At 40.7% G+C, this 18074-nt stretch overlaps 1 protein-coding gene across 3 annotated transcripts; it reads right to left on the reverse strand.

The window, feature by feature from the left end:
* Nucleotides 1-7031: 7031 nt before the first annotated feature.
* On the reverse strand, nt 7032-17732 carry ast (protein asteroid). 3 transcript variants are annotated; one of them, XM_065227496.1, is made up of 4 exons: nt 17637-17732; nt 16361-17556; nt 14953-16242; nt 7032-7677 (listed from the first exon to the last, which is right to left on the reverse strand). In XM_065227496.1, exons 2-3 carry the CDS (start codon nt 17549-17551, stop codon nt 14965-14967), a joined length of 2469 nt encoding a protein of 822 aa, XP_065083568.1. In that variant the 5' UTR covers nt 17552-17556; nt 17637-17732; the 3' UTR covers nt 7032-7677; nt 14953-14964. The 3 variants fall into 3 exon arrangements, with proteins under 3 accessions (XP_065083568.1, XP_065083566.1, XP_065083567.1); XM_065227495.1 differs by lacking the exon at nt 7032-7677 and adding an exon at nt 14162-14197; XM_065227494.1 differs by lacking the exon at nt 7032-7677 and having other exon boundaries at nt 13743-16242.
* Nucleotides 17733-18074: the final 342 nt, after the last annotated feature.

Genomic DNA, 18074 nt, shown 5'->3' on the forward strand with positions numbered 1-18074 from the left:
AGAAAACCAACCGGTCGCGAAAAGAAAGTTTCTGTGATTAACAGGCCAATAAACTACAATTACAACAGCCAAGCCTGATAGATGGTCGTTAAATTAGTGAAAACAGTGGAAAAAATTTAGTAATCAAACGAAACCGCGAGTGACAATATGGGTTGGTTCAGTGCGGACGAAATCGTCGCCGCACCAGCCGCCGCGAGTGGGGGACATCATACAACCCAAACAGTGGCTCTGTGTGCCATGGCGGTCTTTGCCGCTGGCTATTTGATTTTCAAAGGAGTAGCGAAGATCAACCGCCACAACACTGAGCGCGTTGCCGAGAGGGCGGCACGCCGTGTGAATGCGCAAGTTTAAGGTTTGAAGACGGACTCCTCTCAATAAGTAAATTGACAAAACTTTGACCGATATTCAAGTGCAAGGAAAAATATTTGAAGCCACTGCTGGGAAATCTTACGAAGTGCTATTGGAAGTGCGGCTAAAGTCCAGTGGAAGCTGAAATTTACAATAAACCACCACCCCACGAGTGCGCATGGAAGAAAAAAAAGGCGAACCGTAAAAGACAAAGTGAACAAAAATTAAAAAAAAAAAAAAAAAAAAAAAAAACATTGAACATGTGGACAGTATCGATTTCTTTATAGTTGCTCAAGCGATAGAGCAATTTGAACGCGAAAAAAAAAAAAAAAAGTTTTGGGAACGAATTTCCCGTAGAGACAAAAAAACTATCTGTGGAAGTGATGGCCGCGAAGCGTGCAATCTTTGAAGCGGTATACAACCTGGCAGCAGGAGCTGCCCTGAGGATAAGGTCGGCAGGCCTCATCGAGGACTTAAACTGGGCCTACAACGGCCTCAAGATGACCGTAGATGCTGTGAAGCCCTAAGTGAGTCGCCGTGCTGTAACGACGAGAACGTAGTCGTCATCGTCGTCGTTGCCGGTTTGCAGAACAAAAAGGGAAGCGATAGTAAGTGCCTGATAAAATGAACTGATATCGGAAAACATAATCATATAATCAAGTTGCATAACACTAGTAACAAGTAAGGTGTGTTCTAGAACCTTTTCCAATATTCAATGTTTACAAGAAGAGAAAAAAAAAAAATAATCTCAATGCATTCAAGTGTAAATCTAATAGAGTTCTACTAATAGGACTCCCAATATTTATATAGGCAGTGGAAATTTTTGTTTTGTGCATTATAATTACTTATTTACGATTATATCGATCTACATGATTCTCTATTGCTTTACTCATTTGTCGATTTTCTTGCTAATGAATTGAGTACATGACTAACAGAGCGTAAATTTGCATTTAAAGTTGGAAATTTTTCCGAAACATACATTGATATCACATAAGAAATTATTTCGAGAAATCAGGTCGTCACTGTGTTCCCTAATTGGTATTAAAGTTCTCCATTGTGGAAGATTAGCAAAGCAAGACGAACCGAAGCCATTATTTCACACTATGAAGCTATTTTAAGATATTTTCTGAAAACCTTCTAACTTCTTGAGTCAAATCCTCTGAATTGTCTATGTTAGGTCACATTGTAGGCATACATGGACCAATATGTAGAAAAAGAGACAGTAGTGAAAAATTTATTAAAGGCTGTTGCCACAGTTAACGCAACGAACCCCCAATATTCCAAAAAGAAGGATACGGTGCTCAGACACGTAACTTCACTGCAAAAGTTTGTACTGTCATTAGCAAACAAGAAGATTGACAACGCGTTCGCGGCATTTAGGCTGCAAGTTAACCAATTTTTCATAAGAAAAGAACAGGAAGAAGAAGCAGAAGGTGAACAGGAAGAAGAATCCGAAAGCGAATCTGACGAAAAAAAAACTAAGCCCATAATGCCGCCCAAACTGGATCTTAGCTTGGCAATCCGCGTCGTGGATAAATACGACGGGGATGCAGCCACGCTACAATCCTGGTTGGATAGCGTGCAGGTTCTTCGGGAGGACGATCCTACCGTCCCGGAGGCCAATTTTATTAATTTTTTGAAATCGCGGTTAATTGGTGCCGCGAGGGGATCCATTGATGGAACCCAAACACTGGCAGATGCGACAACTGCCTTGAAAACAAAGTTCGCAATTCAACTTACACCTATTGCGGTGGAGGCTGAATTACGAGCTTTGAAGCAAAAGAACAAAACAGTGACGGATTTTGGCAGCGAGGTAGAAAAGCTCGCTACCAAATTAGCGTCCGCATGGGTTTCGAAGGGTGTGCCCTTCACCACTGAGGCCTCAGCGAAGCCAGTAGTGGAACCCATAGCAGTGCAAACCTTCATAAACGGTCTTAAGGATCAATCAGCAGCTTACCTAGTGAAATCTAGGAATCCAAAGACGTTGACTGCTGCTATTTCGGATGCATTGGAGGTGCAACCTCATGCATCCGCTGAGTCCGCAATGTGGGCTCAGGGGGGTTATCAACCTCCATTTTTCAACAGGGGAAACCGTAGAGGTAACCACCGCGGAGGCCGTGGTAACAATTACCATGGTAATCGTGGCGGTAACCGAAACTACGACGGGAATGGTCGCAACAATCGACCGCATCAAAACAACAATGGTTATCGGGGTAACCAAAATAATCAAGGTTACCGTGACGACCATGGAAACAATCGAAATCAGAATCACAACCGTGGTGGATATCACGGAAATAACAACAATAATAGCAGTAACAACAACAGCAACAACAACAGTAACCGCAGAAGAAATGCGAACGTGGCTGAAGAACCACAGCCGTCGCAACAGCAACAACCCCGAGAAGAAGCAAACGTAGGGGAGTTTTTTCGCTAATTCGATCAATACTAATAGAGCATTACGGTTAGATTTTCTAATCGATGCCAAAAATTTTAAGTTGATAGTGGACAGTGGTGCATCATGCTGTCTCATAGATCAACGTTATTTAACAAAAAATTTGAACAGATGCATTGATCCATCCCGTACCATAGAGGTGTATGGTATAAATGGAATTACCAACACCTTGGGAGCGGTTGATACTTATTTGGAATATAAACAGTTAGTATATCCTATAACTTTTCACGTGGTAGATCATTTACCAACCAGTGTAATTGGTCTAATCGGCACAAATTTTTTGAAAAAATTTGGTGCGAAAATCGATTTTGAACATTCTACGCTATCGCTAAGAGCGCCTCGATATGAGGAAAACTTCATAGTACCTCCCAGAACAGAAGTCGTTACCTTCATAGACACCCGGTATTCCAAACCGTTGGTGATTTTGAATGAGGAAATAAAGCCTCATGTTTTTATTGCGGGTGCAATTGTGCAACCGGTGCAGGGAAAGATCCCTGTCCGTATGATGAACGTTAAAAATAAGCCTGTAAAAATTGAGAATTTAACCATTTCAACAAAGCCTTTCGGAAACTATGATGTCATAGAAATCGAAAGCGCTTCCAAGCATAATGATGCGAGAGTGGGCGAGCTTTTATCGGAGTTGAACCTTGATGGGATCAACCCGAAAGACCAGCCAGTTATTCAAAAGCTGTGCATGAAATATAACGATATTTTTTGTCTGAAGAATGACAAATTATCGGTGACAAGAATTTACCAGCCATCACTCACGGTAAAGCCAGATGTACACCCAGTGTACACCAGGCCTTACAAATTACCACAAGCCCAAAAGGAGGAAGTCCAAAGGCAAGTGGATAAAATGATCGATGAAGGAATCATTGAAGACGCCGTTTCAGAATGGAACAGCCCGTTGTTGCTAGTTCCAAAGAAATCGACCGATGATAAAAGAAAATGGCGATTAGTTATTGACTATCGCAAGCTCAACAACGCACTGCAAGACGACAAATTTCCACTTCCTAACATAGAAGAGGTAATTGAGTCGTTAGCCGGAGCGAAATATTTTTCGCATCTGGATCTATCTCAGGGTTACTACCAGTGTGAGTTAAGACCTGAAGATAGATCGGTGACAGCTTTTAGTACTAATAGGGGTCAGTACCAAATGACTCGTCTCCCTATGGGACTAAAAGTAAGCCCTTCAACATTTTCCAGACTAATGACCGTAGCAATGTCAGGTCTCAACATGGAAAAGTGCCTTGTATATCTGGATGACATAATCATCTTTGGAAAAACTTTAGAGGAACACAATAAAAACCTCGCGGAAGTTTTTGAAAGGTTAAGACATACCAACCTAAAACTAAATCCGCAAAAGTGTAATTTTTTAAAGACCGAGTTATTATATTTGGGTCATCTAGTATCTGTCGAAGGAATTAAGCCAGATCCTTCGAAGATCGAAATCATAAAAAGGTGGAGTAGTCCTCAAACAGCCGACGAAGTAAAGCGCTTCGTAGCGTTTGCGAACTACTACCGCAAACACATAAAGGATTTTGCCAAATTATGCAGTCCTTTGAATAAACTAACGCGGAAAAATGTGGAGTTCGTCTGGACAGACGAGTGTGAACACTCCTTCCGGTTTCTGAAGGAATGCTTCATGAACCCGCCTGTCCTTGACTACCCTGATTTTTCCCCGTCAAACATTTTTACTTTGCATACAGATGCATCAGGTAAGGCATTGGGTGCAGTCCTAAGCAACCAAAATGCTAGGCCAGTTGCATTTGCAAGCAAAGCCCTGAACAGTGCTGAAAAGAATTACAGCACCATTGAAAAAGAACTTTTGGGTCTAGTCTGGGCGATTCGACATTTTCGACCATATCTGTATGGTAGAAAATTCGAATTGTATACAGACCACAGACCGCTAGTATATTTATTTACATTAACTGACCCTTCGAGCAGACTGACCAAGTTTCGTCTCGCTCTGGAGGAGTATAAGTTTGACGTAATGTACAAAAAGGGCACGGAAAATGTGGTAGCGGACGCGTTATCACGAATTTCCGTAGAAGATTTGAAAGCTCTCACACCGCAGACTGGTTTGGTGTGTACAAGAGCTCAAGCCAAGAAACAGCAGGCGTCAGATGAACTAAAGGCAGGAGATGAGAAAGAAAAACTTAACTACATAGAAATACAAATTGGGCCCAAAAACAGCGACAAAAATAGCCAAGCTACAGAAACAACAATTGATGAGCAACTGAAGAAAGGAGTTCTCTCTATCGAGCCTAATACGTCATTAACTCACCTACGGGGAGTGATGAAACGATTAGTGGACTTCGCGAGAGCAACTAAAATTATAGGCCTTACACTGAAATGTTCGAACGAAGCAAAATCGTTGAGGGAAAAGATTGAAGCCCTCCAAGTTAGTGGCATGCCACCTATTTTTATAATAGGAAAGAAAATCACGGAAATTACGAACAAAAAAGACCAACAGGTTGTAATAAACGATTTCCACGTATTGCCAACTGCAGGGCATGCGGGAATCAAGAGAACAACCAACACCATCAAACAGCGATATCACTGGAAGTCCATGGATAGTGATATCGCATCCTTTATCAAAAATTGTCCTCAATGCCAAAAGAACAAAAGCCAAAATACTAGACAACCAATGCAGTTGACTAGTACGGCCAGTTCGGCGTTCGAGAAAATTTTCTTGGACCTTGTAGGTCCTCTTCTACCAGACGCGCAAGGGAATCAATATATTTTGACAACCCAATGCGATTTAACCAAATACATTACGGCAACACCAATTTTGGACAAATCGGCAGATGCTGTGGCCAAAGCATTCGTCGATAATGTCATTTTAAATTACGGTGTTCCAACGCAAATCTTAACAGATAGAGGGACAGAATTTATGTCTGCTCTATTTGTTAAAATATGTAATCAACTAAAGGTAGAGAAGTTGAACTCTACCGCCTATCATCACCAAACAATCGGATCGTTGGAAAATTCCCACAAAGTCTTGGGAAATTTTCTTCGTATCCAAACGGGAAACTCATACGGAAATTGGTCTGCCTGGGTACCGTATTATAAGTTCGCTTATAATACAACGGTACATAGTGCAACGGGCAAGACTCCATATGAACTAGTATTTGGGAAGCTTTGCACACTTCCATCAAACCTAACAGAACAGAATGAGACCGACCCTGTCTACAATGTAGACGATTATGCTAGTATTTTGAAATTCCAGTTGCAAAAGTCCCAAATAGAAGCTAGAAAAAGTCTTCTGAAAGGGAAAGCAACTAGGGTAGAAAAGAACAAGCAAGGATGTAGAGACAAAATTTTCGCAAAGGGACAACAGGTCCTGGTAAAGAGAGAAGTGGGGTCTAAATTGGAGCCTAAATATGAAGGGCCATATCAGGTCCTTGAGGAGTTAGGTTCCAATATAAAGATCCAAATAGGGAATAACACGGATATCATTCATAAGGATAGGATTAAAATTTTTTTTAACTCGAAATAGTTTCTTAATGTGGAAACAACAATAAAAAAAAAAAAAAAAAAAAGAGAAAGATATTGCAAACACATTTTTATAACTAATACATCATTACAATTATATACAATTATTTTACACACATTTATATAGTAGACACAGTTATATTATACAAGTTTGGTACCAAAACACATCATAAATAATTCAAAAACATATTACAAACACATTTTCATAACTAATACATCTATATTACAATTATATACAATTATGTTACACACATTTATATAGTAAAACAATTATATTATACAATCTTGATACAAAAAAAAAAACTCAACATAAATAATTCAAAAACAATTTAAAAACTTATTCTGTTGAATAAATTTTTAAATTTCATTCGGATAGGGCGTGTGGTGGATACGGCCCTGCGCAAGCAATGCGCAGACGGACGATAAAATGTATGTAAACAAAAAGGTCAGCATAAACGCGATCACGCCACTCGGGCAGCGAACGCAGTTTGTGCTGATCCAGCAGAAAGGGTCACGTCCGCCACCGCTAGGTAGGTTAAGTTAGCATAAGAGAGAAGTAATAAAATGATTCTTAGTTCTGACACGGAGGCGAGCAGTTGAGTTGATTTTATCATACCGAAAGCCAAGTGGCTAATACTAACAGATAGAGGAACAACTTTTCACCATCATCACTTTCATAGTTCTTCTATTCTCCACGAGTGCCAACTTTGATTTGCCAATTGATGATTTTTGTTCTTGTTCTGATTAATAAAAGTGTTATTTCTTTTATTTAGTTTAGTCAGTGTGGTCTATTAGCAGTGATTTGTACTTACCTTACACGCTATTTCAAAACTACCCAAATTTGTGTAGAATCCACCCAGATCTGTCAAAACTAAACCTACCCAAAAATGGGTAAACTATGTTAGGAGCGACAAGTTGACAAATGAACAAAGTCGATCGGATTCATGTAGATGTTGTCAATTTGTCAACTTGTCACTCCCAACATAGTTTACCCATTTTTGGGTAGGTTCAGTTTTGACCAATCTGGGTGGATTCTACCCAAATTTGGGTAGTTTTAAAATAACGTGTACAGTTCAACAGCTGGAGGTGGTTCAGATCAGTGCTGTGCGGTAAGAAGATCGCCGATCTTGCAGGTTGCATGCAAATTCCGGACGGCGTTTGTCGGGTTGACAAAGGTCAAATCCCGCTGCGGTACAAATTGGGCACGTTATCCTAATGGCGCACCGGTCGCAAATAAGGAGGGTCGTCGAATGGCGATACCCCAACATCATAATCACCTTGCGAAAACCAGATGTACCAGAAGAACCTGATAGCACCGTGAAAGATCAGCCAAATGGTGATGCAGAGGACGAGGCGTCGTACGAAGCCGCAGAAAGAGCCTATGAGGGTAGGCAAGAGGATCCAAATCGATCGTCAATAGACAGGGTAGAACAGATGCGGAAGAGAAATCACGAAGAAAATAAGCAGGCGAAAATGCAAATAAGTTCGAAGATTATATTTATGATTCAACAGGTTATTTCGGTGCTGTCGGGTTCGTTGCATTGTACCATTTTGAAATATTTTTTTTTCTGGATAAATTAAGAATTCTACTAATTTACTTGATTTACTACAGTCGGCTAAAACCGAATCGAAGACTTAAAGGGATGAGGAATTGTTGTATATAGCTTATATTGGGCATTCTGCCTTTAACCCTTAAATGCATAGTGTTGCCATTTGGCAACATACCTATGTTGGTCTTTAAACATGGTGAAACAACATTTTAATAGTAAGAACAATATATACTACAAGAAAAAAAAATCACCACAAAATAAAAAATCATGCATTTAAGGGTTAAAAGCATATCACGGTCCCTCAAGACAAGCTAGTACCAAGTGGAAGAATCCGAAGATCAACTTTCGTGGTTCGGTTATTAAATCCGAAACCCATGGTAAATGCACACAACAGCTGGTAAGGCATGTGCTTCACACATGTCATCGAATCATGCCTAAGTTCAACAGAACTCACACGTTGTTTCATGCTGAGTCGAATTCTAGACCCTTTCAGTTAGCAACCCGTCGAGTCGATGGCCGTTGCATTGCATAAGCACTTTCAATAACAAAGTGTCATTTTACAGAGTTATTACTCTATGGCTGTTCCCATGCCGCATGTGGTGGCGACTATGCGCGTTCTCGTTAGCATATTCTCCCTCTCGCGATCCGTGCATCGATCACTGATTGGTTACTCAATATATAAGAATTCGGATACCTCCAGTAAATAAGAGCTAGGTTAGGTCAAGAATTTGAATAAACAATGATTAACGTTTTAACCATCAAGTTGAGAGGGTCTCTTCACTCGATTACATGGCTGACCGTAGACAGCCTAAGTTCAAAATTCAATTGAACTTAGTAAAAAGCCGACTTAGTAAAAGTACCGCGAACAGTTGAGCTTAAGTGCAAGTTAACAGCTGAACTTTAAGTGATAGTGAAGAAGATATCTCGGAAAATGGGAAAAACTCAATCCAAAAAAACAGAAATATCCGGAGACCCCCAGGTTGCGGTGTTAAGTCAACTGTAGATACACGAAGAACTCCACACGCAACACGACTTTAAGCTGAACCTTATCTTAGCGCTAGTGACCATTCAACTGTTAATTACGCTGTTCAGGCTCTATAAAGGGCACACAAGAAAACAAGCACTGAAAGCAGCGAAATCAGTGGCGGACGCCTAACAAACATTTTCAAAAGTGATCGCAAAAATGTGAAAAACAGTCTACCGAAACAACAAGCAGTGTCAAACGAACCACAACTCAGGTAACTTATCAAATTTCTGAGGTTAACGATTCCAGTGCGTCGAAAGCAAACAACGCTGGTACTGTTACATCGATGTCGTAATAGTCGATTTAAAGGAAGTGAATTAAGTGCAGCTGTGCAGATGGAATAGTGGAATGAAAATTAGTGCAACACGATAAAAAAAAGATTTATAATTCAACTGCAGGAGAGACCCTTGTCGGAGTACCAGCAAGCGGGATTTTTAGACGACCTGGCCAAGGATCGAGAGGTATCAAAGTAGCATCGCACTCAAAGCAGTCAAATTCATGATGATGAATGGAAGTAAGTGGAAATTAATGCAAGAATAGTGTATAGTTTTTAGTTCAGTTATATTTTTTTAAATGTCAGAAGCGATTGAGCAAGACGTACAAACGCTATTAAAACTGTATAATAATCTTAAGAAATCCATTAACAACAAAATTACCAACGAAACTCCATTAACAACAAAATTACTAACGAAAACCAAGTTAGACAGAAACGAAATACAGGAATCATGGCTCACCCCGCCGAACCCCTCGCAGCACCAACACGGTTCGACAGCGTTGATACAAAATTATGACGGTTCACCTACTGGACTTGATACATTTCTAGATCCGGTCGGATTGTTTGCAGATGTGAATCCCCAAGAGCACATTGCCACAGGAATTAGATTTCTGAAAACCAAATTGAGTGGAAAAGCGCGATCAGCTATACCACCTAACGCTCAAACTTTTTCAGAAATTACAGATCATATAATTTGTTTCTCTCCGTAGTTGATAAACTATCAAGGTTTGGAACTCTTCTTCCCATAAAATCCCGGTGTATTTCTGACATCCGCAAAGCCTTGCTAAAATACTTTTCGATATACGGAACACCCAAGTTGATAGTGTCGGACAACGAACCAGCACTAACATCAATCGAGGTGAGAGGGCTTCTTTATGACCTTCGCATCCAACAATACTTCACACCCTCAAACTACAGTCACGTTAATGGCATTGTGGAACGAATTCACTCCACAATTGCCTAAATTTTTAGAACTAACAAACAAAAATTCGAAAACCTAACCAACAAGGAAACATTTCTTATTGCCTGCACGCTCTATAATAACTCTATTCATTCATCTACAAAGCTGAAGCCACGCGAAGTATTTTACGGCCTGAAAAACGAGATGGAACGACCCTTGGATATGAACGCAATGATTGAAGCCAGGAACAAACTTTACGACGAAACCGTACTACACGAATACTACAACATTGGCAAGGAAAACCCTCCAACATTAGAGATAAGAACGGAAGTACTTAATCGTGTACACGGAATTAAATCCAAAACAAAAGAGCAATTCATCCCTGTCAAAGTTATGGCTGACAGACAACAAACCTATACAGACGAAAAGGAGCACAAACTTCACAAAGCAAGATTACGCCAAATGAGAAGATAAATAGACATTTTATTCTAATTAAATAAGCACATTTTTCCTACTTTCAGATGGAGCTGCGCACCACTCTATATATCATCATCCTGTCGCTTCTCCTGGAGAGCCCCGCATCGGCAAAATATATACAAATTACTAATCTAGCCCCTAATCCCGGACTCCTTACCCTTCAAGGCGGCTACAGTTTAAAAAAAAGTGAGCATAGACTTTTCGACGTCATTAACTTAGAGATCTATGAGCCTATTTCCAGGAAGCTCAAAACGATTATTAATGGAATCAACTCTCTCGGAAACTATACCGACATTACTGAGCTTTTAGAGATACAAAGTTAAGCAATACTCTATTACTCTTCACTGAACTTCAACCTAGACATAGAGTGAAAAGAGGATTGTTCAACTTTTTAGGATCCGGTATTAAAGCCATAACCGGTAACCTCGACGAGAACGACTTAATAGACATTTCAAAAAATTTACAAGACTTGACCGTGAACACGAACATTTTGATCCACGAAAACAATGAACAACGTCAGATTAACTTTAAGTTTCAAGATAGAATAAACCGGATTATAAAACAATTAGAAAAACAGCAGCAGCAAATCTGTAAAAACCTCATTTCAGCCAGAAACGATATAGCAGGAAAACATTTTATTGTATTGAGAGAGAGACCCTTAAAATTCATTTTAATCTAGATCTTTTGAAATCCCACCTAGAAGATATATTTGAAGCCATTAAATTAGCAAAACTGAAAGTCATTTCCAAACATATTTTGTCCTCTCAGGAACTAGATTTTGCTGTTAAAAGATAAGAATAGAAAGAAGTTATGCTAAACACACTAGAAGAAACCTATGACTACTTGGAACTTGCAGCTTACCACAACCATTCAACAATTATTTTCTTAATTTCTATTCCGTTAATGGAAAACTCAATTTCCGAAAACTTTTATTTAAAAGCTTTGCCAGTAGGGAACAAGATTTTAAGGATTCGTTCGCCTCATGCCATGCGGAGTAGCAAAGCAACATTCATCGTCATCAAGGAATGCAAACGCATCCAGAGGAGGAGATTGTGTAATCCGGAAAAATTTGTTCAATATTACTAGCCATTCATGCATTTCGAAGCTGCTCGACGGGCAATCAGCTAATTGCTCCTTCACCGACTATACCAATCATTCAGAAGTAAAACTCGTCAAGGGAAGTCTCGTTGTGCTTAAACAACTCGAGTCGCTGACGGTCAACTCAACCTGTGGAATCACAAACAGAAAGAGTTAAGTGAGTGGAACATACCTTATAGAATTCCATAACTGTTCGGTTCAGTTAACCGAGTCGAAGTTCGAAAATAACGAACTAATCGTGACGGAACAACCAGTAGTATCACCTGTAGATGGTCTTTCGATAACAGAAAGTCATTTTGAGCCAATTCTGCGCCTAGAGGAAATCGATATCAAGAATCGAGACCTACTGGAAAACTTCACGTTCAGTCACAATATTAAGACGTACTCGTCAATTACGATCTCAACCCTGAGCCTCGTAACCATGATAGTTATTGCTCTATTCACAGCTAGGAAAACAATATTCCAGAAGCTCAACTGCCGTTAGACGCTGCAGAAGACATCGAGATACACCGCATTGAAAAACCCAGCAGATCAGCAGCAATAACGAATCGGGACGATTCTTTCTCAAAGGGGGGAGTAGTCAAACACCTCTCTTCACCAGCGACAAAAGACTTAGACCATCACCTACACCATATCCAACAACAACAACAACAACAGCTAGCAAATGCACTGACCACGCTAGAAAGAACAATCACGAACCACACCAACAAATGCAACCCTCATCATTCCTTTCTTGACCAAGCAAACGACATCTACCAAATCTGCTGACGGAGTAGCACACGCGGCAACAACGAACATCGACGACGACAGACATGGCACCACCAAGTAACTGATCCTTCAGATAGAAGTGCTAGGTAATCAATTATGATTGTAGGAATAGCTTGTATGTTTTGAATCGAAATAAAATTGATTCATTATTGTTCTGACCATCTTAGGGAGTAGTTCTTTTTTTAAAAAGTCTTCGAAGTACTTGTGGTACTTAAGTCATCTATCCTCGTTTCTTTGTTGTCATTCTTCCAGATAGTGGACCCAGCTTCCTATTAGAGAAAGGTGTTGGTAGTGAAGATGTAAACTTACTTAATTACATCAATTCAAAATTCATCTATGCTATGAGACACACCAGACAAGAGGTCAACAGGTTGTTTCGGGTATTTGAGCAAGAAAGATGCAAGATGCAAAACAGGAAAACTGAGTGTCTCCTAAAAAATGTGCTTACCAGTAATTTTGACTACCAGAATTTACAGCAGTAGTGAGAGGAGAAGTTGTCCATGTTGCTAGATGTCGTGAGGTGGCAGTTGTACCATCGAAACCCCAGCTCCTCTCCTTTAATGATTTTCTCCCGCACGCTAAACGCAGGCACCTCAGACCCCATGCTTTGTAATTATCCTGCGTGGTATTTTCCCGTCTGAGGAGCCTGGGAAGAAACAATTAATTGTACACCAACATTTAATTGACAATTTACGTGCATTTCAAGCATTTGTAATAGAAATTACAGCAAAGTTGGTACCTACTATACTGTCCATAAAAGCATAACTGTCCCATATGAATAGGAAATCAAGCAAAGATGGGACAATTATGCGAGTATCGGCAGTATAATGTGGTTCTGATAATGACAATGGAATTTTAAATGGTAGGACTTGACATGAGACATATTGCAAAAGTTAACGTACAGTGTATCTTAAAAATGATCGTACAGCAGTACTTAAATTTTAGAAAAAACGGCTCTAAAAGCACAAGATATGTCTCTGATTTTTTGGCAGCTGACTCAGCATACATTTATCAATTATTGGCTTAGTATTGGGTATATTTGGTTGAGTTTACAAAAAGTTAGAGCAATTTAAGGAAAACACCTTTTCTTGAAAAACCTTATTTTCTTGAAATAAAATGAACATAACTTCTTGAAATTTTGCTGATTTTTAGTCAGAAAAATATCATTCATCTGCCAATGATTCTACTAAAATTCGTCCACTAGGTGAAATTCGAGCGTTTTACTAAAATAAATCTAATCTCATACAGGCTCCTCCAATAAAGACCAAAATTATAGCAATAAATCAATAAACATCTGTTCAATCACCAGCCACGATTTGAAAAAATACGTCTATTAACCATGTTTAAAAAAGATCTTCTATGGTGTATGATCAATTTTGAGATACACTGTAAGTCCTAGAAGCCAATTCGAAGAAACTGAAACACACGAAGATGAAAATCAGTAGGGTAGGGTAAATCAGTTAAGAAAATTAAGAAAATCTTAGATGCACTGATTGCTGACATATACAGTAAACTAGGAAACAGTCGAAAGAAAGGGTTGGATGTGTTGGAGGAAAATGAGGTCGAAATGGACGCGACTACCCCATAGCAACTGAACAACTGAAAACGACGTCCGGAAACAATAGCAAAATACCAGGTTCAAAGAGGAAGACGGACAGATTCAGGAAAGGATGAAGTTGCGAGCGCGGGCGAGAGTCGCTAAGTCACTGCCCAAGAAGAAGAATTCGTATTAATATGTATTTTGAATACAATTTTTTTGCAGTCTATGTTACTCGGCTCCGTTGAGTTGTTATCACATTTTTTGAACCTACCAAAGAAACGAAATGAAAAAAAATCTAGACCTTTAGTGGATAATTTTATATTGATATATGGAAACTTCTTAGAACTAAGATCTGATCAAGGAACCGAATATAACAATGAGGTCCTTAATCAGATAGGAAAACTACTAGAATTTAAACAAACATTTTCAAATGCTCATCATCCTCAGTCAATTGGTGCAAATGATGTTGGACAGCGGCATAATCAGAGTCCTCTTCACATTGGACCTCACCCAAAAAAACTCGACAACTCTGGGAAGCGATAGTATCGTATTGTTGTTGACTATCGAAAAGTGAAAACTCCAGTGGATCCTAGATAGACTAGGAAAAGGTCAATATTTTACGGTGCTCGACTTAACTAGGGGTATTCGCATGTTTCAGAACCCCAAGCCAATAAAGAATGAGAAATTCAAGACAACTTTGCAAAAAATATAAAATGAAATTCCTTAACATCAGGTGTGATGCCTTCCCGAAAAGACTAAAAGCAACCATAAAAGCTAACAGTGACCGATTTGAACTGTTAGGAAAAGATCATTCCGATTCAAAGTTATGCCTTTTTATGTTTGCTTCACTTATTTGGGCCAACCCTGTAGACTACTCTGAGCGACACTTTAACCTCGTATGGCAAATGTAACCAATAAATACAACATAAGACGACTCTACTTCTTGTATTCCCGAACAAATTCGCATTTATCAACCTGCCCTAACACAAATTCAAAAAAAAAAAAAAAGTTCCAAAACTCACCTTACTCTAGGTTTACTGACCGCTCAGCAACAGCTGACTGAACTGATTATTCAAGTCATTATACAATTCACCCTCTTCGTCCTTATCGTCACTAGACTCGCCGTCTCCTTCCAGCAAGCAATCATTGTCCGCCACCTGCTGCTTCGTTGGCTCCCGCTTCCTCTGCTGTTGCTTCGCCTTCCGAGCTCCCTTCGTTGCCCTAGCGGTTCCATTGCGCGCTTCCAGCTGCGGCACCAGTCGTACCACCCATTCGTACAGCAGTCGATGGATGGCGAACATTGTCGCCGAGTACCGGAACACGGTCCCCCGGATGTACTCCATCGTATCCTGGCGGGAGCGGACCGCATGGTAGATATTTTGCAAGAATACCCCATTGTAGCATTCGTGCATTCGGGTGGGTTCGAACGGGTGCCTCAGGAGGCCATTCAATGTGAACAAATTCAACACGACGGCTTGCAGTTGCGCAAAGACGTGCGCCGTGGGGCGATCCAGTTCGCCGTGTTTTCGAAGGTGACGATCGTTGATGGAGAAATGCGGCAGCAGAAGGTCGTAGGTCAAAATCGCCTCCGGTTTGCCAATGGCAGTGGACAACTTTTTAATTGTCGTTTTCGAAAGGGATTCCTGGACGGAGATTTCGGTTTTTCGGAAAGATTTCCGCTGGTTTTCCAGGTACGATTTCTGGTTCCGTTGAAACACGTTGGCATCTCGTGATTTGTTCGGTAGCCGTTTGTCAATCATTTGCAGCTGAATCAGACAAACGATTAAAGCATGCACGTGGGCACATGTTACGGTGTCAATTTTTGTGATCCAAAAAATCACACTGAGGAAGTACAACTGAATATTGACTGGTAGCAGGGGAATCGCTTCGAAGATTTCCTTTTGATTAGCGAAATCTTCGAACACCACCTTCAGAAGGGGCATATTTCTGTCCTTGTTCGGATTGAAGCTTATCTCCCGTGGCAGTTCAACATTTTCAAACTTCAACCACCGGAGCTGCGCCACCCGTTCGCATCTCGTCAGATACCGGAAATTGGTCGCCCTCTTGCCACTTTTCAGGAGAGCGAAAATGTGCTTCAATAGTTCATAGCAAATTTCGTTGCTATCCGGTTGGTTTAGGTCTTCCACCTGGGGATAATTGATGTACTGACTTGAATGGTATAAATCTACCACAAATCGTGGCGTCAAAGCTGCTTGGTAAATATCCAACAGCCACGGTTCCCAGTTGAAAGCATTGTCTGCCGTTAATTCACTGTCCTCTTCTTCATCGGAAGATTCTTCTCCAGATTGGTTCTGCAAATCGAAAGAAAAATCAGAGCATTAGTCAATGCAAATTATAGCTTTAGCGCAAACGAAACATAAACGAAAGTTCAACACACTCTGACGAGACGACTCCTAAGTTTAAACTTACATTCTTCTCAGAACCGCCATCGTCTGATGCCACCACTTCACCGTCCGACTCAACCAGCTCGTCTGCAGCTGCTTCTACTACTAGTTTCACTTCATCTTCCGCTGTGCTTTGTTCAAGATATTCTCGAAATTTACCCGCACCTGCTTCCTCATGTTCTTCCTCCACGAAACCAAAATACCCGTACGAAGTGCATTCCTCACAATTATACCCATACATGGCTCCCTCCAGCTGCCTCAGCAGACCATCTCGATTCTTTTCCCGCACTTGATTAACGATAGTCGTAGTGGCAGATTTCAGTGAATGGTGCTTGAGCCATTTCAAAATAGCAACCACCCTACGCTGATGGCCCACCACCTTTCTACTAATCTTGCCTACCTTCATCGAGGCGTAGAATCTCGATAAAATACCGCGGCTGATGTAATCGTTGCCCAACAGGGCAGCAAACAACGGGAGCATTTCCGGCTTCAACCGCTCGTCCGAACCAATCAGGTTCTCTATCGTGTACATCGAACAATCCAAATAGCAGAACGACTCTTTAACGTTGTCCTCCTCCAACGGTCCATCACCTTGCTTGGCCAGGACCCGATTGGGACGTTTCTTTCCGCCCACCAGCTCTATCTCGTACTTTCCCTCATCTGCAACCACCTTCCGGTAGATCTTATGGTTCACCGTCACGTACGGAATATACTTCACGTTGTGAATATAGAAGTCGCTATCATAACTCAGCACTGGACAGTCCAACTTCCTAGCCAAAATCGCAACCTCATTGTCCGCCTCGAACAAGCACCGCATAAAAGGAACCTTCACCGCCCTCAAAGCATCAACAAACACTTCCCTGATGAACAGCGGAATGATCAACCGATTAGATCCGGGTCGCACGTTTTTCACAAAATGGATCCTCCCCAATAGCCGACTTCGAACCGTTTTCAGCTTGCTCCGTTCGTAGCCTCCGTCCAGCAGAACCCACGCTCTAACTGCACACTTTTTCAGTAGCTCGAAAAAGTCCACTACGGCCCGGAAGTAGTGGTCATAGTTTCCCCCGAATGCGCCCATACGCTCCTCCGAGCGCACAAACAGCTGGATGCACAGATTGTCTCCATCGATGACCAGATCTGTGTCGTGCAGCTCGTACGGTTCCAGGAAGCGTTCCGCATTCGCTGCAATATAGGTCGTCAACCCACGGACACCCATTACACCTGCGTGGTTTGAAGGAGAGAATATTGGATTACATGCTTCCACATGGCATTTGGCGACACAAAAATCAAGTACAACTCACCTTTTTCGTGCGGAGGTTATAATATATTAATCAATATATTAATAAATTGTGGATTTGAAAAATGCAGGTGTCCTGTGTAAATTGTAGTAGCATGATAATATTATGTTACAAGTGAATTCTTCTTCTTCTTCTGTTCACCCCACCCGGCAAGTCTAAAGCCCTACAGTAAAAGTATGGACGTCTGTCAAAAGTTGTTCCAATCGAACCGTCAAAATACCCCGCATAAACGCGAACCATAAATTGACCTTACCCAAAATGGTTAAAAATTGTTTATAATCCCTGCTAAACTTTAACTGAAATGGTTATGGAACTTTACATGAACGTTTAATGATAAAGTTTCAACCTTATGTATTATGGTTTTTTGGAACTGGACCTTACAAATAATGGGTTGTTAAGAACCATTACCATTCCAAATTCTTGTTTTCTCCATACATTTTC

The sequence above is a fragment of the Ochlerotatus camptorhynchus genome, unplaced genomic scaffold (genome assembly GCF_037179485.1).
Source record: "Ochlerotatus camptorhynchus isolate MF236.1 unplaced genomic scaffold, CSIRO-AGI_Acam_v1.1 ptg000274l, whole genome shotgun sequence".
Lineage (NCBI taxonomy): Eukaryota > Metazoa > Arthropoda > Insecta > Diptera > Culicidae > Ochlerotatus > Ochlerotatus camptorhynchus.

Coding starts and splice junctions, on each gene's coding strand:
- ast (XM_065227496.1), bottom strand. CDS start 17,551: ATGGGTGTCCGTGGGTTGACGACCTATATTGCAGCGAATGCGGAACGC. Junction 16,243..16,360: donor ATGGCGGTTCTGAGAAGAAT/GTAAGTTTAAAC, acceptor TTCGATTTGCAG/AACCAATCTGGAGAAGAATC.